This window comes from Mastigoproctus giganteus, chromosome 11 (genome assembly GCF_048544385.1).
Source record: "Mastigoproctus giganteus isolate SK-2022 chromosome 11, ASM4854438v1, whole genome shotgun sequence".
NCBI lineage: Eukaryota > Metazoa > Arthropoda > Arachnida > Uropygi > Thelyphonidae > Mastigoproctus > Mastigoproctus giganteus.
The window spans coordinates 77,857,172-77,882,317 of record NC_143585.1 but is presented as its reverse complement, the minus strand read 5'-3'; the positions used below and the strand labels follow the sequence as shown (position 1 = coordinate 77,882,317).

Here is a 25,146-nt window from a genome sequence, read left to right as displayed (position 1 = left end):
TGTCCAGTTCCTCCTTAAATTTATTCAACCTATCAACTTCCACAACGACAGATGGAAGTTTGTTCCAGCAATTAACCACCCGCTGGCTAAAGGCAAATTTCCGCACATCTATTCTACATCTGTCCTTTCTTAATTTGAATTTATGCCCCCTTAGGTTCGTAATCTGAACAAGTGGAATGATCCCATCAGAATTCAGCGTGCTGAACCCATTCAAGGCCTTATACACCTCAATCAGATCACCGCGCAGGTGCCTAGTCTCCAGCCACTGCAATTTGCAGAACTTAAGCCTCTCTTGGTAAGAGGATCCCTTCATTCCCCTCACCAATCTTGTTGCCCTTCTCTGTACACGCTCAAGTAAATCTACATCCTTCCTAAAATGAGGCCTCCAGACCTGTACGCAGTACTCAAGGCGTGGCCTGACCATCGCCTTATACAGAGGGATAATCACCTCCTTTTCCCTGCTAGCAAAATTCCTATATATCATTGACAAAACCCCATGACCTGCCCTGGCAGCCTGTCTGCATTGCTCAGAAAACTTCATATCTGACTGCACAATTACTCCCAGGTCTTTTTCATTTTCTACCACCTTAAGTGTAGTACCACACAGTTGGTACGTTTCTCTGGGGGTTACTTCTACCCATATGCAGTACTTTGCATTTGTCAAGGTTAAACTTCAGTTGCCACTTCTCAGCCCATCTGCCCAAATTATCTAGATCCTGTTGCAGTAGCACACTGCCATTACTGTCATTAACAACCCTGCCAACCTTTGTATCATCTGCAAACTTCGACACTAAGCCTGATATACCTTCATCAATATCATTGATAAATATACAAAACAACAGTGGACCCAACACCGAACCCTGTGGGACTCCACTAATTACATTAGTCCAAGAAGAGCAGCACCCATTGATTACCACCCTCTGTCTTCTCGCACTTAACCATCCTTTTATCCATTGTAGCAACTTACCCTTAATACCATTCTGCTCCAATTTGTACAATAGTCTTCCATGCGCAACAGTGTCAAAAGCTTTCCTGAAATCTAAATATATGATATCAAAATTATTTTTTGCATCCAATTCCTTTGATAGGATATTATGATGTAACCACATCATAATATCCTATCAAATTTGTCAGACAAGACTTTCCCTTAACAAACCCATGCTGTGTCTGAATTATTGCTGCAGTCTTGTCTAGATGATCCTGCAATGCATCTTTAACCAGCGACTCCATTATTTTACCCGGAACAGAAGTTAAACTAACTGGTCTGTATTTACTCATGTCACCCTTCGATCCCCCTTTGTGAATTGGGGATACATTTGCACATCTCCAGTCCCTGGGAACCTCCCCTGAGTCCAAGGATGCTCTCATAATTATGGCTAAGGGTTTGCTTAGTTGCTTTGCCGCCTCCTTTAACATAACTGGATAGATCTCATCCACTCCCAGGTGCTTTTCTTACGTTTAACTTCAACAGTTTCTCTTCCACTTTGCTCTCAGTTATTACAAAATCATTAAGTATCCTGCTACAATTTGATAACCTTCTGCCATTTTCAAACCTTAATAATTCCTCATGTGTGAATGTAGATGCAAAATACTCATTCAGTTTGTTTGCTATCTGAGCAGGATCATCGATGTCAAGTGGACCGATCATATTCATCCCCTTCCTTTTAGAGTTTATATAAGTAAAGAAATCCTTGCTGTTTTTCTTAGCATCTTTTGCCAAGGATTTCTCGTAATCTGCCTTTCACTGCCGAACCTCCTTTGTGACCTGATTACAGATTAACTTATATCTGCCATAGGCTTCTGAGTCGTTTGATAATTTATATGCATCCCATGCATTTTCTTCTCTGTTACAAGTCTCATTAGTTCATTTGACAACCATTTAGGCTTAAACCTTGAACAATATTTCTTAATAGGTATGAAACTTTTAGTAGCATCCACGATTAATTCCTTGAATGCTTCCCACTTAGAATTTACTGTTGGTAACATCATCAGTTGATCCCGCTCTACAGAATTTAAAAACTGTCGGAGACCACTGTACTCGCCTTTACGGAAGCAAAAACCCTTTCCTTTACCCCTGATGGTAATTAAATCTTTAAGTAAATCCCACATCAGTACACTGTGATCACTGCCACCTAGTGGTTCTTTTATCTGCAAATTCTTAATACATGAATGATCACTGCTGATAACCAGATCAAGAATATTACTTTCTCTGGTTGCCTCTCGAACATGCTGCTGCAGAAAACAATCATCCAATAAATCCACAAAAGTCTGACTAGTGTGTGAGTGCCCAACACACAAGTTCCAGTCAATATCTGGGAAGTTAAAATCCCCCATTATAAGACATTCCAATTTACTAGCCCACTCTATTTCTCTGTACAACTGTGCATTGTACTCATTCGAGTCATTAGGTCTATAACACACACCTACTCTTATTTTTGCTTTCGCAGTGCTTATGTCACACCAAACTGACTAAACAGTGCACTGTTCATCTATATCAACTGGATGCACTTCTTTTGATTTTATGTTTTTCTTAATTAACAGCATAACACTTCCTCCCTTCCTATCCTGTCTATCCTTTCTGTACACATTGTACTCCCGAAATTCCAGTTCGGCATTCCGTATATCAGTGTGACACCATGTCTCTGATATCCCAGCAATATCCGCCTTTGATGTCTTGACCAACACTTCAAATTCATCAAATTTATTTACTATACTTCCTGCATTGGTATACATGCAAGTATACATGCTCCTACTCCTATTCCTAGTTACCCTAACACATCCCATATACCCACCTCTTTCACGATGACTGCCACCCGTCCCTGAAACCCCCAACACCCCCTCGCTCCAGGTCGCTACTTATTCTAATAGAAGTTGTGCAAGAATCACCTTCACCTCTGCCTACGGCTACTGTTAAACTATTAGTCCTTGTATCCCCCCAAGCTATCAGTTTTCCGACCCACCCAACACTGCCTCGATAGCATCAGCAAATATTCTTGCACCCTTTCTATTTAAGTGTAGCCCATCCCTGTAGAAGCAGTCTCTCCTGTTAACAAGTACAGTCCAGGCTGAAAAAAATTCTATCCCTTTAGCCTTGCACAATCTTTCCAGGGCCGAATTGATCAACAAGGCTCTCATCATATACTCCCTCCTATCGTGTCTGGGCAGAATTGCAGACACTTTCAAATTCAACCCTAATTCACGGCTTTTTTTCATCAGTGACCTGTACTTTTAAGTAATTCTGCCAGTCTCCTACTCTTGATATCATTAGTGCCAACGTGTACAACTATATCACCTTTTGTGCCCTTAAAAGATGATATCTGCTCTACAACGCCATCAAACTTTGCCTCTGGCAGACATACCCAGGTCCTGTTCCACCTATCCTTTTTACAAAGGATGTTTCTCGTTTCCCCTGACAATAGAGTCACCAACAACTACTAGTTCCTGTGGGACCAGCGCATTCTGCCTTGGGGGTTGCTGCTGTGTTGCGTGATGACCAAGTGCAAGCTCTGGCGTTGATGTGGGCAGCTCAGAGCCTGATGGGCCCCTCAATTTAGATCTTTCGAGGGCATCCACCCTGTCCTTCAAACTCTCATATAGGCCCATAACAACGCTGAGTTGTCGCCTGATTTCCTTACACTCCTTACATCGCGCGCACACACAAAGACATCCCCCATGGCAATATCATGTTCCGTTCCAGATAGTTCGGCAAACATTTCACAAGTTGCACATTTTTTTAGGCTGTGATGCGTTGGAGAATCGCTCCCTCAATTCTCCCTTGAGTCACAGCACTCCTGCCACTTTGTGCCCGTTGCTTTGCTGCTCTAGTTTGGGGCCTGATACTTTAAATTAATAAAATCAATAAATTAAATTAATTAAATGTCAATACTACGCTATCTAATAGAAACAGTGAAGCGTATTACTGTTTCTATAATTATAAGTTAGAGCTACCTAGCTACCTCAATTAAAAATTCGAATTCCCTATCACTATATACAAAAACAATGCCTGCAATATTCGAACGAAATAACGGATTTATAAAGTATTACATATATCTACAAAAACTGTTTATATAAATTAAAATAAAAATAACCAGTGTAATTAGAACTATAAGACTACATATTAAGTACAATATAAAATAACAATTATGTAAATAAAAAGCAAACACTTATCATTTTTTTCGGAGCCTGTAACTCGCAGCTGTATTTTCTAAAGAGAGTCAGCGCCCTCTCATGGGTAAAGGTAAGGGTTTTTCGTTTCGTAAAGGCGACTACAGAGGACTCGGAGATTTTTAAATTCTCTACAGTGGGACCAACTGATGATGTTACCAACAGCAAATTCTAAATGAGAAGCATTCAAGGAATTAATTTTGGAAGCTACTAGGCTTTTTGTTCCAACTAAGTAACACTGCAGTAGGTTTAGGCCCAAATGGATGTCAGATGAACTAATGAGACTCGTGGCAGAGAAGAAAAATGCATGGGATGCACATAAATTGTCAGGCGACATAGAAGCCAGTAGGAGATACAAGCTAGTTTGTAATCAAGCCACAAAGTTAGGCAAGCAAAGGCAGATTTTTCATAATCTTTGGAAAAGGATGCAAAATAAAACAGCAAAGACTTCTTTACTTATATAAACTCTAAAAGGAAGGGGATGAAACAGATTAGTCCAATTGATAACAATGGTTCGACTGCAGAGGATCATTCTCAGATAGCTGCTGAACTAAATGAGTATTTTGCATCTACATTCACACATGATGAGTTATTCAAGGAGAAGAGGGCCAGATGTTTATCAAACTCTAACAGGGAGTTGAATGATTTTGCAATAACTGAGAGAAAAGTGGAGGAAAAATTGTTGAAGTTAAACATAAGAAAGGTACCTGGGGTTGATGGGATCTATCCAGTTATATCAAAGGAGGAGGCAAAGGAAGTAAGCAAACCTTTAGCCATAATTATGAGAGCATCCTTGGACTCTGGGGGTGTCCCCACAGACTGTAGATGTGCAAATATATCTCCAATTCACAAAGGGGGGATCAAAGGGTGACACGAGTAATTACAGACCTGTTAGTTTGACTTCTGTTCCAGGGAAAATAATGGAGTCACTGGTTAAAGAAGCATTGTAGAATCATCTAGACAAGACTGCAGTAATAATTCAGACACAGCATGGTTTTGTTACTGGGAAGTCTTGTCTGACCAATTTGATTGGATACTATGATATGGTCACAAAGGAACTGGATGCAAAAAATAATTTTGATATCATATACTTGGCTTTCAGGAAAGTTTTTGATACTGTTGCACATGGAAGACTACTGTATAAATTGGAGCAGTATGGCATTAAGGGCAAGTTGCTACAATGGATAAAAGGATGATTGGGTGGGCGAACAGAGAGTGGTAATCAATGGGTACTGCTCTACGTGTACTAATGTTATTAGTGGTGTCCCTCAGGGTTTGGTGTTGGGCCTAATGTTGTTTTGAATATTTATCAATGATATTGATGAAGGTATATCAAGCTTAATGTCAAAGTTTGCAGATGATACAAAGTTGGCAGGGTTGTTAATAACAGTAATGACAGTATGTTGCTGCAACAAGATCTGGAAAAGTTGGGTAGATGGGCTAAGAAGTGGCAACTGAAGTTTAACATTGACAAATGCAAAGTACTGCATATGGGTAGCAGTAATCCCAGAGAAATGTACCAAATATGTGGTGTTACACTCAGGGTAGTGGAGAATGAAAGAGACCTGGGAGTAATTGTGCATTCAGATATGAAATTTTCTGAGCAGTGCAGACAGGCTGGCAGAGTACGTCATGGGGTCTTGTCAATGATTGAACAAGGAAGTCTGCTGTACAAATTGGAGCGATATGGCATTAAGGGCAAGTTACTGCAATGGATAAAGGGATGGCAGAGAGCGGTAATAAATGGACACTGCTCTATGTGAACTACAGGTGACCCTCGCTTAGCGCTGATAATTCGTTCCGGAAAAACAGAGCGCTAAGTGAGCGCCGCATTCCCATAAGGTAACATATGTATTTGTGAGTTGCGGTCGGTACCATAGGATATTCCCTAATCAACAATAAACGGTAGTGAAAATATGCAAAATATCGGTCAAAATATTTAATATTCAAATATTTGTACATATAAAATATTCTGCATTACATACTTATATAATTATGTGTCAACTATTTACATATCAAAATTAAACTTAAAATTCCAATTAAAATCATGAATTTAATTGATCTAAATTGATTTTAATTGATCTAAATTGATTTAATTTAATTATGAAAAATGTGTCGGTTTTGGTAAAATTCCTGGTAAACTAAAAGGGTTTTAATTTTAAATCCCCCACAGCATTACCACCCAACAATAAAGTCAATCGATCCTTTGCAGCTTTGAAACTTGCAATGTTTTTTCTTCTTTCGGGCATTTGTTTCCAAAAAAGTCTTGCTTCATCTATGTTAAAAACTTGTTGAGAAGTATAACACACATACCCACCCCTCTTCAATAATTTTAACAAGTTTTTTTTTTTTTAAAGTTTCGGCTCCTTGATCTGCACTTGTGGCTTCTCCCTGGATTTTAAATCTATTCAATCAGCCCTTACTAGTTTTAAATGGTTCTACATTTTTTTTTTTTTTTAGGTGAGTTTTCTTCAGATCATCATATAGGCTAATCTCTCTCTTTATTTATAATATTTAACTTAACTGAATTCTGCATTGGATATTATCTTCAATAAAATTAGTTAAAGTCTCTTCATTTCAATCCTAATAGCTGGCCTAGCCCTAGTTGCTGGCAGTGGAACAGCTGTCTTTCCCGCTGCTAATATTAATTCTTTATTTCTTATAATTGTTCTTACAGTTAAACTTGCCAGTCCTAAATTATGGCACACATCCGCTTGTCGTTAACCGGAATTGATTCGCTTCAAAATATCTAATTTAATTTTCAAATTCAGTCTTTTTTCTTACATTTATAGTCTTCGCACTGCGTCCAGATGTTTTGCTTTTTCATTCTTATCTGCCATTATTAACCCTTCGAAAATGTAACTGCGTTGGTTGCATTAATTATGATTCAATGTTCGAGTAAACTGTCCGTTATGCACTATATCTAATACTGTACTGAGTGATGACTAGACTTTGGATAAATGCATATAACGCAAGCAATATACTTGATCATTTTTTAAAATGTTGATCTCGGAACTACGTAACAAGTCACTGTACTACAATTAAATTAACGCACAAGAAAATTTCACTGAGGGAAAATTTCTCAAGTCAGCGTGAGAAACATTTTACTGCTGTTTGCTATTCATTTTCAAGCTATCGACTCCATAAAATGAAACGATTTCGTTAATATTCCAAAAATGCATCTGTAAAAGAGCATTATAGTGATTTGTGACAGCGTTATAGTCAAATACGGGTTATAATATAAGAACAGCATTAGGGCGAATCAGCGTAAAGTGAACCACGTTATAACGAGAGCCTGCTGTAATGTTATTAGCGGAGTCCCCCCCCCCCCGGGTTCAGAGCTGACCCATATATATATATCAGGCTTAATGTCCAAGTTTGCAGATGATACAAAGGTTGGCAGAGTTTTTAATGACAGTAAAGACAGTATGCTATGCAACAGGATCTAGAAAAAGTTAGGCAGATGGGCTGAGAAGTAGCAACTGAAGTTTAACATTGACAAATGCAAAGTACTCCATATGGGTAGCAGTAACCCAAGAGAAATGTACCAACGGTGTGGTACTACACTCAGGGAGATGGAGGATGAAGAAAACCTGGGGGGAGGTAACTGTGCAGTCAGATATGTTCTCTGAGCAGTGCAGATGGGCTGCCAGAGCGGGTCATGGAGTTTTGTCAATGATATGTAGGAATTTGGAAAGCAGAGACAAGGAAGTGATTATCCCTTTGTATAAGGCCTTATACACTTCAATCAGATCACCTTGCAGGTGCCTAGTCTCCGGAAGCTGCAGTTTGCAGAGCTTAAGCCTTTCTTCGCAAGAGCACTGTTTTGTTCCCTTCAATGGTTAGGCCACACCTTGAGTACTGTATACAAGTCTGGAGACTTCATTTTAGAAAGTATGTAGAGTTGCTAGAACAAGTACGGAGAAGGGCAACAAGATTGGTGAGAGGAACAAAGGGTGCACTTACAAAGAAAGGCTTATGTTCTGCAAGTTGCAGGATCTAAAGACTAGAGGTGCTCTTGTAAAAAAAAAATTTCAAAACAATTCCCTCTAAATGTTTGTCCAGTTCCTCCATAAATTTATTTAATCTATCAACTTCCACAATGACAGATGGAAGTTTGTTCCAGCAATTAACCACCCGCTGGCTAAAGGCAAATTTCTGCACATCTATTCTACCATCTGTCTTTCCACAATTTGAATTTATGCCCCCTTAGGCTTATAATCTGAACAAGTGGAAGAATCACTTGTTCAGAATCAGATTGGTCCACTTGATATTGATGGGTCAACTGTTGATGATCCTGCTCAGGTAGCTAACAAACTAAATGAATATTTTGCATCGACATTCACACATGAGGAGTTATTCAGCGAGGGGAATGCCAGAGGTGTATTCAACTCTAGCAGTAAGCTAGAGAATCTTGAAATAACTGGGAGTAAAGTGGAGGAGAAATTGTTGAAGATAAACACAAGAAAGGCACCCGGGGTGGATGGGATCTATCCAGTTATATTAAAGGAGGCAGCAAAGGAAGTAAGCAAACCCTTAACCATAATTATGAGAGCTTCCTTGGACTCAGGGGAGGCACCCATAGACTGGAAATGTGCAAATGTGACCCCAATTCACAAAGGAGGATCAAAGGCTGACACAAGTAATTATAGACCTGTGAGCTTAACTTCTGTTCCAGGAAAATTAATGGAGGCACTGGTTAAAGAAGCACTGCAGGATCATCTAGGCAAGACTTCAGTTATAGCTCGGACACAGCATGGTTTGGTTAAGGGGAAGTCTTGCCTGACCAATTTGATTGGATACTATGATGCAGTCACAAAAGAACTGGATGCAGGGAATAGCGTTGATATTATATACTTGGATCTTAGAAAGGCTTTTGATACTGTTGCACATGGAAGACTGCTACACAAATTGGAGCAGTGTGACATTGGAGGCAAATTGCTGCTATGGATAAAGGGGTGGTTGAGGGGGAGAAGACAGAGAGTGGTAATCAATGGACACTGCTCATCGTGGACTAAAGTTATTAGTGGAGTCCCTCAGGGCTCAGTGTTGGGTCCATTATTGTTTTCTGTATTTATAAATGATATTGATGATGGTATATCAAGCTTAATGTCCAAGTTTGCAGACGATACAAAGGTTGGCAGGGTTGTCAAGGACACTACTGACACTATGCTGCTGCAACAGGATCTGGAAAGGTTGAGCAGATGGGCTGAGAGGTGGCAAATGAAGTTTAACATTGACAAATGTAAAGTACTACACATGGGAAACAGCAACCCCAGAGCAACGTATCAACTCTGTGGTACTACGCTGACAGTGGTAGAGAATGAAAGGGACTTGGGGGTGGTTGTGCAGGCGGATATGAAGTTCTCTGAGCAGTGCAGACGGGCTGCAAGAGTAGCTCATGGAGTATTGTCAATGATATACAGGAATTTTTCCAGCAGGGATAAGGAGGTGATTATTCCCTTGTATAAGGCAATGGTCAGGCCACACCTAGAGTACTGTATACAGGTCTGGAGGCCTCATTTCAAGAAGGATGTAGAGCTGCTGGAACGAGTACAGAGAAGGGCAACAAGATTAGTGAATGGAACAAAGGGGTGCTCTTACGAAGAAAGGCTTAAGTTTTGCAAATTACAGTGTCTGGAGACTAGGCACCAGCGAGGTGATCTGATAGAGGTGTATAAAGCCTTGAATGGGTTGAGCATGCTCAATGCTGATGGGATTCTTCCTCTAGCTCAGAATAATCACCTGAGAGGGCATAAATTCAAATTGAGGAAAGACAGATGTAGGATAGACGTGCGGAAATTTGCCTTTAGCCAGCGGGTGGTTGGTTGGTGGAACAGACTTCCATCCCTTGTCGTGGAGGTTGATAGCCTAAATAAGTTTAAGGCTCAGCTGGACAAGTATTTTGAACGAACAGAGGGGTGAAGTGGAAGTGGGGTTTTTTTTTTTTTTTTTTTTGGCTGATGCTGCATAAGCTTGCTTTTTTGCATCAAATGCCTGTACTAATGCTAATGCTAATCCCATCAGAATTCAGCATACTCAAGGCCTTATACACCTCAATCAGATCACCTCGCAGGTGCCTAGTTTCCAGCTGCTGCAATTTGCAGAACTTAAGCCTCTGTTGGTAAGAGGATCCCTTCATTGCCCTCACCAATCTTGTTGCCCTTCTCTGTACTAGCTCAAGCAAATCTACATCCTTCCTAAAATGAGGCCTCCAGACCTGTATACAGTATTCAGTTTGTGGCTTGACCATTTCCTTATACAGAGGAACAATCACCTTTTTTCCTGCTAGCAAAATTCCTATATATCATTGACAAAACCCCATGACCTGCCCTGGCAGCCTGTCTGCATTGCTCAGAAAACTTCATATCTGACTGCACAATTACTCCCAGGGCTTAAGTTCTGCAAACTGCAGATTCTGGAGACTAGGCACCCAAGAGGTGATCTGATTGAGGTGTATAAGGTCTTGAATGGATTGAGCAGGCTCAATGCTGATGGGATTCTTGATCAGATTACAAACCTGAGGGGGTATAGATTCAAACTGAGGAAAGACAGTTGTATTGGAAGCTTGTGTTTAGCCAGCGGTTAGTTGATTGCTGGAACAAACTTGCATCTGTTGTTGTGTTGAAGTTGATTGCTTAAATAAATTCAAGACAGAACTAGACAAACATTTGGAATGAATGGATCAGTGAAATGGGATGGGGTTTTTTTGGCTGATGCTGTATAAGCTTACTTTCTTGCATGATGTGCCTCTACTAATGCTAATGAATTTGTTAGGCCACATCTTGGGTACTGCATACAGGTCTAGAAGCCTCATTTTAGAAAGGATGTGGATCTGTTGGAATGGGTGTAGAAAAAAGAGTGAGGTTAGTGACAGGAACAAAAGGGTGCTCTTACCAGGAAGGCTTCAGTTCTGCAAATTGCAGCATCTAGACCCTAGGCACCTGTGAGGTGATCTCTGATTGAGATGTTTAAGGCTTTGAATTGTTCAAAGCCTTAAACCTCTGATTGAGACGTTTAAGGCTTTGAATTGTTCAAAGCCTTATTAATGATGATGGACTCCTTCCTCTTACTCAGACTTTACACATCAGGGGGCATAAATTCAAACTGAGGAAGGATAGTTGAGGATAGATGTCAGAAACTTGTCTTTAGCCAGCAGGTATTTCATTGTTGGAACAAACTTGCAATTGGTGTTGTAGAGGTGGGTAGTTTGAATAAATTTAAGGTAGAACTAGACAAACTCTTAGCGGAGGATAGATCCATAAGCTTGTATTCTTGCTTCATTTTCCACTACTAATACTAATCTCAACCATGAAGTTTGTTGAGGGTTAACTGATGGTACGAGGTTGTTTCAGCTGCATTGAAGTCCATGGTATACTTGTATGTTACTATACTCTGACAGTGCTACAGAAATGAGCCTTGCTTGTATCAGCACAATGGTGCTTTATGTCATACAGTGATGGCCATACAGAACTAGTTCAATTACATGGAAAAGCTTGTACCTCAACTGCACTGAATATCTGTCAGACAAATCTGAACACCAGATTAGGCTGCAACCAAAACAACCGTCTTCCAAACTGGCTCTGATAGCTGCTTTACAGAGGGAAATAGTAGCAATTCTACCTGACACTGAAATTTGATAGAAAGTATGCCCAGGAGGTTGAGACTACCTTAGCATAGAAATGCCACTTTAGTCATTCAGACCAAAGGCAGACGTATTAGGTTTTTGAATGAAAGTCCCTTTGGCAACTACCTGTGTGTATCCAAATACTTTGGGCTATACAGAGTATAACCACCAGCATAAGAGGATATCTAATCTTTAATACTGTACTAAGTTGAGAAGTTCAAAGGTAAACTCTACATAATATATTTATGTTCCTGTACATAAATACACAGACTTCCCATTTTTCTAGGATTGCTCCAATTTTAGGTGTAATATTCTGCTGTCCCTAAAATAGATCTAGGATAATGTTTTGTCCCATTTTTTTCATGCAAATTATTTTTCTGAACTAAATATATGTAGCTAAATTAATAATATATAATTTTGCTAATTTAGCATAGAAATTAACACTATCATAATAAATATCAGTATTTATACCTTTTACATCTAACGTCAAAATGTGAGGAGTTTGTAATAAACCATCAATGAGAATTGAATTTCTGATCTCATGCACTACTTATTGATATTGCGTTGAACTGTTTTCATGGTTAATATAATCAAGGCAAGCTGAACAATTTTATAATGTTTTATAATGTGATGTGGTTTTTTTTTGGCACTGTATAAAAAGCGTGCTTTCTTGCATCATTTTCCACTACTAATTGAATATTTTCTTTTCTCATTCAGTAAAATGCCTACATGTAAATGCATTTATAAAGATATTCATGGACTAATGCAATTAGTGGTGTCCTCCAGGGGTCTGTGTTGGGCCCACTGTTGTTTTCTGTGTTTATCAATGACGAAAGATGTAGAGCTGCTGGAACAAGTACAGAGGCAACGAGATTAGTGAGTCGAACAAAGGGTTGCTGTTACCAAGAAAGGCTTAAGTTCTGCAAATTGCAAAGTCTGGAGTTAGGCACCTGCGAGGTGATCTGATTGAGGTATATAAGGCCTTGAATGGGTTGAGCAAGCTGATGGGATTCTTCCTCTTGCTCAGATTCTGCACCTGAGGGGGAATAAATTCAAATTGAGGAAAGGTAGTTGAAGGATCATAGGCAGAAATTTGCCTTTAGCCAGCAGATGGTTGGTTGCCCATCCGCTGACTAAAGTGAAACAGAAAAAAAAAAAAAAGCTTCCGTCACTGTGGAAGTTGACAGCTTAAATAAATTCAAGGCTGAACTAAACAAACTTTTAGAGTGAATGGATGGGTGAAACAGGAAGTTTTTTTTTTTTTCTTGCATACAATGCAAGAAAGCTTTCTTTTTTGCATCATATGCCTCTGCTAATGTTAAAGAAGATTATTTGAAGGAATGGACCTCAATCAAAAAATATCACCTTAACCAATGTGGAATGCACAGTAAAAAATTTGTAAGTATTGAACATGGTGGGTGTGTTGATGTAAAATCTTGCTTAAAATAAAGAAAACAACTAAAACTAAAAATTGAAGAGATGAAACTACAAATTCTGGGCTCTTGTGAGATACTCAAATCCTATGCTCTTTGACGACCACACCAAACCAACTGTTGGTGCTCCCCTGCCACACAGTGGCAGATCAAGTAGTAAGACAGGTTGTCTTACAGACAACTGCAGATAGGACCATGTAACCCCGGGGGCTCACATCTGGTGAGTATGGGCTTGGCACACCCAGGGTCCTGAACTGGATATCATCATTCTTCTCTTTCTTGGTGATTCCCTTCTACTTTTGACTCTTCCCCTCTCTCCCCCCTCCCTCTCTCTGTCTCAGGGTTACTCGGGAACTTTTTTTTTTCCTGGTGCAGCATAAGCCTCAGGCTTCCTTGCATCATATGGATAATAATAATAATAATGTGAAGCCATCTCAGCCACCTCGATGCACACAGGGAAATGCCACCACTCAATACATGAAAAAGGCCCACAATAATACTACTATTTTTCCACTCCTGAGAGCTGGCACTTAGATGCAATAGCCTCAACATTAACCTGGTTCTCACTGCTGATTCTTCAAAATCAATGGATTTTTTTTTTTTTTTTTTGGAATGCTGAATTTCAATCATTCGTTGGAATTCAGCATTCCAATGAATGATTAAAATAAAGCACTGCAAAGTTTCCCTGACCCATTTTCTTAGTAGTACTAAGAAAAATGGGTGAGAAAAACTTGGCGAAGCACTGTTTTTAAAAAAATGTGATCAAATAGTGCAATCGAAGTGGTAATGGCATAAACCTGAGTTTCTGGAAGAAAATACCATGCAACCCTTGTTTGAAATCAAGTCACTCAACATGCTGAAAAAAAAACCATTAAAAGTTCCTCCTCCTCCTGACAACAAGAAGGGATTCAAATCCTGGTCTCTTCCGCATATGACAGAATTTCAAAAGCTGCACCCCCATCTTTGTTGGGTTGGGTTTTTTTTTTTTTTTTTTTAATTCCTTCATGTCATGCCAGGATGAAAATAATATTTTCTTTGAACATGCTCCAGACAGAAGCGTGAAACTGAATTGGAATACAGTGAAAATGATTCTGCAAATGGAAACTAATTTGCTTGGAATTTTGCAACTGTTATAAAACAAAAAAAATCTAAATAAAACAGGATATGGTGAAAAAAGCAACTAATAGTTATGAATAGGATGATCTAGTTTTTCAATGTAATACATATTTTTATTTCTTTATTAAATTTTAATTATAGTTAGTTTTTTTATCCAAGTACATAATTGTACTTGGATTAGGATTTCTGTGTTCTTGCAGTGCATAACTGATCAATAATTTTACATGAATAAAAAATAAAATTACAGATCTTTTGACGCACTATTTTATGAAATAATATTAGTAATTGTAATAGTAGGGCATCCTAGAAAAGGCAGGGAGGTAAAAATTGCATCATTCTGGCTTTTACAGATGAGTCCCAGCAATCTTTTGATTTTTCTTCTTCAGAATTTTTTTTGTCCCGACTTTCATCCCTGAAAATCTGTTCACTCTATCAATACGAGGTATCTCTTTGTACTGGTCTTAAAAATTTTCCAAGTGGTACATGGCTTTTTAATTTTTATTGGAGCTGTTTTCAGTGTGAAAATTGCATATGCCTGCCAGTGAGCAATATAATCAAATTGGTACTAACTTTTAAATTTTGTACCTTTCATGCCACATGGAAATATTTGATAAATTTCCATGTGGCACATGGAGCCAGAACTGTTTTCTATCAGAAATCACCCAGGGCCAATATGGCTACATTGTTACATGGCAAATTCTTTACATGATTAAGTTTTATTTTTGTACAAGTGTCAAAAATGATTTTTTATTGTAACTTTGCGAATTTCACAAACAAATCAAAAACTTAACTTTTCCTTGGCACTGAAATTTTATGAAAAAGAGAACACAAAACTCCAATCTATAAAACTAATAGACAAGGTAGGCACAACAATGAAAGTCATTGCATTCACTTGTGTGCAGGAAACTTAAGTTGCTGAAACACCTAAGCATCACATTGTTATTTACCCAAGTGTGCACATTTCAATATCCAAAACCTAATTTATTATATGTGTTTATTTGCATAAAATTCTTGCCTTGCAAAACCCTATAACTGTTATCCTCATTACAAAATAGGAGGAAAAAAGAAAAGAGTTAACTGTACACAAGTGACTCCAAACTAGAATCATGTTATGATTTTACTGGGCAATTTCTGATAATCAAACTTTGTGATGTATGTCTTTCATTGGTTGCTCCTAACAATGACTGAGAGATACTGATGATCAAACTGCACATTATACAGATCTGTACCATCTAAGACCATATGGGTGCATTATGGCCTGAGTTACTGTTGCACCAATAAATCAACTAAACTCATCCCCTATTTTAAATGTTTTAAAATGTGATTCCAACACTTTGGTAACTGCAAGCTTTTCATTCCCAATTTTTTTTAACCTAACTTAATATAATGAAACTGTTGCATACAATTAGGATAATTCACTAAAGATTACACAGAGATAAGATATATTATTTCAACTTTATGGAGAAGATACTGCTCTCGCTCAACATGTCAGGAAGGGGATCACAGCAAACTGTAATCAGTGGCACTTGATTTTTTTTTTTTTTTTTTTTGGAACATCACAATTTGAGTAAGAGCATTGCTTCTTTGCTTCTTTTAATTGCAAACAAGAAATAAAAACTATCTTATCTCCAGGTAATATATTAGTGAATTGCAATGACAACCATATGTGGCAATTTCATTACAGTATGTTAGGTTAGAGAAAGTTGAGAACAAGAAGCCCACAATAAAGAAATTAATAGACAATGAAGTTGCTAAGGCAATGGCATCATATTCTTAGTAACTTTAAAAAGAAGACTTAAAAAATTGTAATATTTATAGTTTGGCTGATAGTTGTTTGTTATTTGGTTTTTAGGAGCATTAGCAACTAAGGCCATATTGCTCCGGGGATATGCGGTGGTCATTCCCTGACCTTTCCGCATCCTCCATATTTGGTGGGCACGGGCTCGAACCCCAATCTAATCAAGAAGCGTGTGCTATGCACTGCTGCTCCTGCCCACCTGGCTACAGAGGTGCCTTGGCTGATAGTAACTATCAGTCATGATTATGAACAACTAATGAGAAACATACATCATGGAGTTTGATTATCACTGAATTATTCAATATCATAGCATCATTTGATTGATATTATTAGCCATATAGTGCAAGGAAGCCTGAGGCTTATGCTGCACCATCCAAAATAAAAAAAAATAAAAATTTCTAAATTACCCCAAGAGGAGAGAGAAAACAAGAGTCAGAAGTAAAAGGGAATAAAACCTTTGTAATCATGTCTGAATGTCTAATTAATTACTCTTTTAAAGAGGCATAATAGGTAACTTATTAATGAAGTCAATCATCATTATATTTGACTTAATAAAATGCCTATCATAAGTAACCAGCTCTGCAGATTTATCCCTTCTATTAAACTATATAAAATGAATGTAACCAATTTAGTAGATTTACTTTCTTGTGAACTTATATTTCTTTAAAAACATAATGTATCTGTATGCTTGCTTGCTGACTTGCATACTCCTTAACAAGAAGTATACAAGGCAGCAAGCAAGAATCCACCCAAAACAGAGCAGATCCAATCTTTGGGGCTGTTAACAGAACTATAAAAATAGTTCTGTTAACAGCTGTTGTAGAAATATAACATGAAAGAACATGCTTTTAGAATCATATTGGTGGGGGGGGAGGATATCACTTTAATTATCCTCTCTCCAGGTCCATCCTTGTCTCAGGGCACCTTGTTACTACTTAGTTATCCATCACCGGATAATGTCATTGTTGGGATCAACTGGTAAGAGAATTTTTTTAGAAGTTGTTCAATTTAGGTTGTCTTTGTTGCTGAAAATGAATACAGTAAACTCTTAATTTACTGGATTTCTGATTTAACTGATAAAAAAATTTTGCTAGCACCAGAGTGTATTTTGAATATGTTCATAAGATAAGGTAAACCAGGTACTTGCCTGTGACCTGTTTCTTTATTATAACCTCACTGTGTATCATCATGGCCCCCCTATGAAAACTGGTGAAAAGAGAAAGCATGTGCATCTGATTGTTGCTTAGAAATTAAAGCTGTTAGAGAAGTTAGATTCTAGTAGGTCTATTTCTCATGTCTGTAAGGAATATGGTATGAAAAAATTGTCAGATATTGTGAAAAGCAAGACTAAGTTTAGGGAGATTTTAAGGACTCCATCTAAAGATTGACGGTATCTCAACTGACAACTCTTAGCCCCAGTTTTGAATAAAGTTTTTCCAGACACCACTATATAATTGTAGTAAGTTACCTTCTGCTAATTACACATCAACCAATAAGTCAAAGTAAATAAAAGTTTGTTTTTTATTGTTTAACTTTATTTTAGCATTTCTAATACATACATATACAGAGTAACAGTTTAAATTTTCAATTATGTGAGGTATATAATTATGTGTGGTCTTGGGAAAAAACTTTTGATTTAACAGACCATCGATAATAGACACCCTCTTTACCCTATGATTCTGTAAAATTGAGGGTTTACTGTATATGGAATTCATTCATCAAATGTAAAAAATTAGCAAACAGCCCCAACTCCTCTTCTCTCCTCCGTCATATGAGAAAACCATTTCACACAGCTTAAATTTGTGGTAGGATCAGTGTGTGCACAAGAAGAGTCTGGAAAACACTTTTTTTTCTTCTTTTTTTTTTTTTTGGAAGTTTAACAGCAGAATATTTTTAGTTCCATTTTAAAAATAAACTTATCACTCAGAACAGCATTTAGACCTAATTCAAGCACTACCCATTGATATACAGAGCAAATAAATACATGAAGTGAAGAAAGCAATTGCCTATTAATTCAGTCCATGTTCATATAGCATATAAAACTTACTTGCAAAGAGCAGACTCTTCAATTTTAAGAGAGACAATTTTCAAGACAATGCTTTGATCATCCTCACCAAATAAATACCATTGACAATGAATATTACTGGGATATATTTTAGGATATCCTGGGCTGTAAACCTGATCACCAAGTGATGTAACTGTTATATTCCAGGAACAGCTTTCATCTGTATAGACAAAACAATACAGATCAATCATTTTTTGTGTGAAAGTTCAATTTTCAAATAATTACCTGCAATTTATGTTTTTTTTTTCTGATTTTATAGCAAATTTTTTAAATTTTATAACATTTTTAACCCAGTGAAACTGATATGAATTGTTTTACAAATGTGAGACTTATTTAAGCTCTTTTTCTCAAAAGAGCGTGACTTCTCAAATTTAAAGCCAAGGATCTTCTTCTTCAAAGGTATTTTGAGTTGCGGCTGGATGAACAGAGTGATTTCTAGATGTTGGATAATTTGAAAAAATAAGAAGTACACAATATTATAGTAATATATCATTTAAACTGCATAGGTGATATACCTCTATAACTACTTGCTCAAAATCACCAGAATTTAAGAAGCCATTCTGTCCAAATGGAATTTCATAGTATGGTATAGTAGTCTATCCATAGCAACATTACCAGAAATCTTCCTTTCCATTCCACACCCAATGCAAAAATACTAAAATGTCTGAATAATGGAATCTGGAGAATTTAAAAGGCCAGATACTGATTCTTCAATTAGAAACATTTCTATTACACTATTAACAAAATCAAGCAATAATTGACTTATGACAACAGAAGGTAAAATCAAGTCAGAATTAGAACTGCCATGTAAAATTTAGCTTTCAAAATAATATTCAAACTCACTTAACTGCAACAAAGCTTTTAATAAGACTTTGTCCACTGTCTAATAATATCAAATTAATTTAACTAATTTTAATTTATTTATAAAGCATTATTAATTTATAGAGCAAAAGCCCTAAATTCATGTTTTAATGTATAACCTGACCACTTGGCTACAGCCGCCATAGCCGAGTGGTCAGTGCGCCGGTGCATAAGTACACATGCCTTGAGTGACCAGAGTTCAAGCCTGTGACTGCTAAATACGGTGCTGTTCCTTGTATTCTGTCTATCTTGTGAACTCCTCTGACCGTTTGGTCATCCCAGAGTATAAACAGAAAAATCGATATTATTTATTTATTATAAAATTAATTTTGGTAATCAAAATTAATAAAAATTCCATAAATAAATATAGGGACAGTCCAAGAGCTCAGAGAGCCTGGGTGTGAGAATTACTGTTGGAGAAAAGAACAGGAAGGGATTCTCCTCTCTTTTCTGCCTACCCTATATTTGGAGCCCCTTTTCTAATGGTGAAACTATAAAGTCCCCAAGTGATCTTTAACAATCATACCAAATCAGCCATTGGGCCCTCTGACTCCCTGTCCCCTCCCCCACAGTGGCAAACCTGACAGTAAAGAAATTTGCCAGTGCTTTTCGACCTGGACCTTGGGTGTAACCTTGGCAATCAACTATTCTAGTCACAGTGCATCAAATTCATATGACACATGTGATCATTATCCTGTGTGTTATGTTACACAGAATCATGTTAAGATATCAGCCCCCTCCACCAGGACAACAAAATGAATTGTATTGATGAGGTAATGACAAAAATGAGTACAATATAGCTCAAATTTTTTTCTAGTAGTAACAGGAGTAGAATTTTCTTATTTACATCCAAGGATGTGTTCATGGGCCAATCTGCATGTTTTGTGGGCTGAAAAAAGTGGAATAATACAAGGGATATTATTGGAATATCCTGTGTATCTTGGATAAAGGTAATGGGAGTGTCCTCCATTTCTTTATCTAAGGTCAGCTAACCAAGCAAAGGGATCCTTTAAGAATTCTGCAAGCCTCTGATAGGGTTCAAACCCAGATCTGTCCAAATGAGTCACGTGACAAACCCACTTGGACCATGTATAATCCAGAAAGATATTCATTAAATACTACATCATACTGTAATAAGTATCCAAAAACTGGAATCTTGGTTTAATAAGCCAGTAGTGGTATATGAATGCCCTGACATTGCAACAAAATCCAGCATGCATATTGACAATTTTGTAACAATAATATTCAGAGAACTAGAGATTGGGGGGAAAAATCCTAAATTACAGATTTAATTCCTTCCCTTGGTCCAAGGCAAAGATAATGATGGACCTCAACCCTTATAATTCTTCACAGCTGCCTGCAAAGAACAGGACTTTCAAGAGGTAATGTAAAAGACCATTGTGAGATTAAACTCTATCCCCCACCCAACATCAGAGAGGTTGGACCCACTACATTCTCTGCATCCCCTACAGGGGTGGGTATCAAAAGTACCAGACTTCCAAAGGAGAAACTTATCAGAAATTCTTCTCGGGAGGAAGGATGTTTAACAACTTCTGCATCTCCCCCCCACCTCTGGTGACTGCCTCTCCATGAAAGAAATATGATGTATCACTTTGGTGGAAAGGCACCAAATGAATGCTGCCTCCAATATATAAGAATTTCAGAATATGAAAAGACATCTGACTAGGCCACTCACTAAAGAGCAAGCAGCAGACCAGCATTTCTCAACACCTCTTGTTTTAATCTGAAAGCATCCAGACCCCAATAACACAAACACAAATACAAAATGGGAGAATTTAAAGAAAGTAACAGAATCCAAATTACATCCTATCCTCTATCATTATCAATAAGGGGGACAAAAATAGTTAACATAAGATACAGAAAGTGAACTGCACAACCCCCTAACCTCTAGCTTATACATTAACCAAAAGGGACAATATAACCCAGCTTTATTGTCCATGTCCTATCCCCAGTCAACAATATTAAATTTTTAGTCATACACCTAGATCCTAAATTTCTCCTCTTGATCCACTGCAAAAAACATCACTCCATCATCCACACAGCCTTTTGGTTTATAGGGACCACCAACTAATAGGCCACTGCTTACCTCAACATATGGGTTCTCTCTCAAATCCATGTTAATCCCTTCCATAATATCCAAGACATTGACCTAAATGGAAAACAACCTATTATCAGTACAAGGTCACCAAGAAAACATCCAGAATGATGTAAACATAGGGAGATTTGCTAGGCTGGTGGCCTCTCCTCATTCTAGAAGTATGATACCCAACAAAATGAGAACCACAGCTTATTCTTAGAGAAAAGACTGTTCCTGCAAAACCTTTTTCTAGTGCTGCTTTACAAGTTTTGTATTTTAGAGCCTCTAAAAATATGTGTACAGACTACCTAAACCTATCACTTCCTCTTGAGTTATAAATCTTTTGGGTTTGCACAATCAACCTTTCAAAGACCTAGAAACTTTCATTTACAATTTACACATTCTTCTATTTACTACAAATCAGAATCCATTCTAAAGTAATTGCACACCTCCCTTAACCATATTAAATTTTTTTGTATAGGCCTACATTTTAAACATCTCTTCTTCATCCATCTGCATTCTACTTCTCTTCATTTATGACTTGCTAAGCTGGTCTTTCATTTCATAATCTGCCCTTTAGCAATACACCTAGTCATATTAAATATCTTCCCATCAGGTGCTTGAATTGCAAGCTTGGATTTTCTATTGCTATCACCAGCAGCTCTAGACACAGATTCTCAAGGTCTGATGGCAAGCTAATCATCTCAAGGCACATCAGACCCTATCAGTCAGTATTTTATGCCTACTTGATGCCTCTGAAATAGCCCTTTCTGCATTTTTTTTTTTTTTTTTATGAAAACCCCAAACATGAGAGGTATTATAACCTACAGTACTTAGTACCATGCATGGGTTGGAGGTTGAGAAGACGAAAGAAGATATTTGTTGACATTAGACTTGAACTTCTGTGAACTGTAATTTTCGGGAAATACATATGAAGGAAGGTTGTTCCAGAAAACGGCAGCTGAATGAATAAACGAGGAGGATGAAAAGTTGGTTCTGTGAGTTTGAAATTGGACAGTAAATGGATGTTGGCTGATGGCGGCATGTGCTCGGACTGTTTTGAAAGAGAGAGCAGGAATTATAGAAGCCAATTCAGAGAAACAGTGCCCATCGAAGTATCTATAGAAAAGGCATGCAACAGAAATGTTACGTCTAGGAGACAGCAAGTGGAGAGAGACTGTTAGAGGTGGAAAAAAAAAAAAAAAAAGGCATTATCAACCCACTGCAGGATAGAAGTCTCCTCAACAATTCATGCTGAGGGAAATGGACCATAATCTGCCATGCTGGTCCAGTGCGGGTTGGCAGATCGACCGTATTCAGCAGTCAGGGGTTTGAACCCCGGTCTACTCAAAGAGCGTGTGCTACTGCACTCCTGCTCCTGACCACTCGGCTACGGAGGCAGAGTCATTAATTAACCTAACTGTCCTCTTCTGAATGGAATCTAGAAGCCTTAGAAAGGTTTTGGGGGCACCGCACCAAATGTGGGAACAATATTCCAGTAGGGGGATTTGCAATTTGTACAGAGCGAACAGCTGTTTGGAAGAAAAGTAATGCCAAGAGTGAAAAAGAAAATCAAGTTTTTTAGATGCAGAGGAAGCAATATTTGTAATGTGCTTTTGCCAAGAGAGATTAGAAGTCAGGGTAATCCCCAAAAGAGATATATTATCTTGCCTACAAATCGGAGTGTAACAAAAGATAAGCATAGGAGCAGAAGAATCTTTTTTTGCGAGATATGACAGGACTGAGTTTTAGAAGGATTGAAATCAACTAAGTTGTCTTTGCCCCACTAGAGAATTACCTGGAGATCGGCATTTAAGGAATTGGTAGCGGATATTCGAGAAGTTGAAGATGATTGAGCAGGGCAAGGTCTCTCAAACTGGAGATTGGAATGCAATTTGCTATCATCAGCAAAACTATGTATAGGATTTCTGGTCAATGGAAGAAGGTCATTAATATACAAGAGGAAAGAACTGAATCTTTGAGGACACCGGCATTATTAGAGAAGTTAGAAGACAGAGAGCCACCTACCACCACCCTCAGAGAGCTGTCAGAGAGAAAACTGGATAACCAATTACCGAAAACAGTTGGAAAACCATAAGATGGAAGCTTGTTTAGAAGACCTTTATGCCAAGCATGATCGAAAGCCTTTGAGATGTCAAGAGCAACTGCTTGTGTTTCACTGAACTTTTCCATTGAATTTGTGCATAAATGGGTAACATAAGTCAGAATAGCACCAATGGATCGACACTGATGGAATCCATACTGGAAATTGTTGATCAGATGGAAGGTTTCTAGATAGTTTAAGAGTTGGCAGCTAATTGATTTCTCCATTACTTTAGAAAGAGTAGAAGTAATTGCAATGGGATGATAATTGGATGGGAGGGATTTGTCACCCTTTTTAGGAACTGGCTGGATATGAGCAAATTTCCAAGCAGAAGGAAAAATACCTTTGGAATAAGAAAGTGAAAAAGCATGGCAAAGAACAGGAGTAAGTTCGGGAGCACAGGTTTTGAGAACAAGTGGAGAAATATCATCAGGACCTGGAGCTTTCTTAGCATTGATTCAACAAAATCCTTCTGACATCCTTTCGACGGAAGACCACAGGAGGCATTGAATTGAGCATGCTGGGAATAGTGGGAGGTGTTTTACCAAGATCATTAATACAGAAGTTGGAAGAAAAATGGGATGCTAGCAGGTCAGCTTTATCCTTGGCTGAAGTGACAATGGAACTATCTGGTTTTGACAGAAGTGGGAGTAGATATAGGCAAAAGTTGTGGCCAATAGCTTTGGAAAGAGAGAAGAATGCTCGGCTACCATTAGGGCAAGAAGCAAGTTTTCTACTCTTAGCCTGTTCAAAATCTAGCTTGGACTGATTAATAACTGCTTTACAATTGTTGCGAGCTTTGGTGTAGGCAGAAAATGAAACTGAAGAATTGGAAACAAGTCAATTACGATATGCAACATTCTTCTCTTGAACAGCCTTAGCACATTTATTGAAAAACCAAGGTTTAGATAAAGGATGAGATTTTAAGGCGGAATAAAGGATTCCATTCCTACAAGAATAATTTCACTGACACAATCTGAGCAAACGTTTACATCACAAGTTTTGAAACAGTAATCCGACCAAGGAAAAGAAATCTCGCAGATCATCCCATTTTGCTTTCTTGTAATACCAAACAACACGAGGTTGGGAATAGCCATAAGATAAAGGCTCCATTGGAGAAGAGACAATCACCAAGCTGTAATCTGAGGTGCCTAAAGAACCACTCACTTCGACTGTGTACTTAGAGGGGTTGTTTGTGAGAAAAAGATCAAGCGTGTTGGCTGTATGGTTAGGATTGTCCGGTATTCTGGTAGGTAAATGAACAATCTGTGCAAGGTCATTAGTAATTGCAAAAGCCTCAGCATCTCGACTAGCTTAGTCTGTGTGACTATAAAACAGAAGCGAGCTGGAGTTGTGAACATTAAAATCACCAAGGAAAATTACCTCACTGTTAGGAAAGTTGGACTGGAGAAAGTGACGTTGCAAAGAGAGGAAATCAAAGAGTTCCAAGTGATTAGTGGAGTTTGAAGAACGGTAGACACAACAGATGAATTTGACAGAATGAGGTAGAGATATTTTAAGCCAGAGATGATCGAAAAAGGAGATTCCAAATTACTGTCTCTGACGAGGAATATCGGAATGGACATATGCACAAGTACCACCTTGAAGCAAAAGGAATCATACAGCGAATAATTTGGGCAACTCAAATGAGCAGCGGCTAAATCAATCGATAACTGAGATTCTGTCAGAAAAAGTACATGGGGTTTACATGGGATGGACTGTAAATGGAAATGGACAATGCCTCCCATGTACACACACTACTCAGCAATATTATACATATTGCTGAGTAGTGTGTGTACATGCAATATTATACACTAGCTGATCCAGAAGCCTCCTAGAGAGTTACCAATAGGTTCGGTCTGGTGTACTAATTAGCAGCC

General features: G+C 38.1%; 1 protein-coding gene across 1 annotated transcript in view; it reads right to left on the bottom strand.

Moving 5' to 3' along the window:
- LOC150078159 (mannan-binding lectin serine protease 1-like) overlaps positions 1-18,394 on the bottom strand; it is a 101,841-nt gene extending 83,447 nt beyond the window's left edge. Inside the window, exon 1 of the mRNA XM_090384481.1 lies at positions 18,186-18,394. Coding sequence (XP_090240607.1) covers positions 18,186-18,394 — 209 coding nt within the window. The remainder of the gene's footprint in view (positions 1-18,185) is intronic.
- Positions 18,395-25,146: the final 6,752 nt, after the last annotated feature.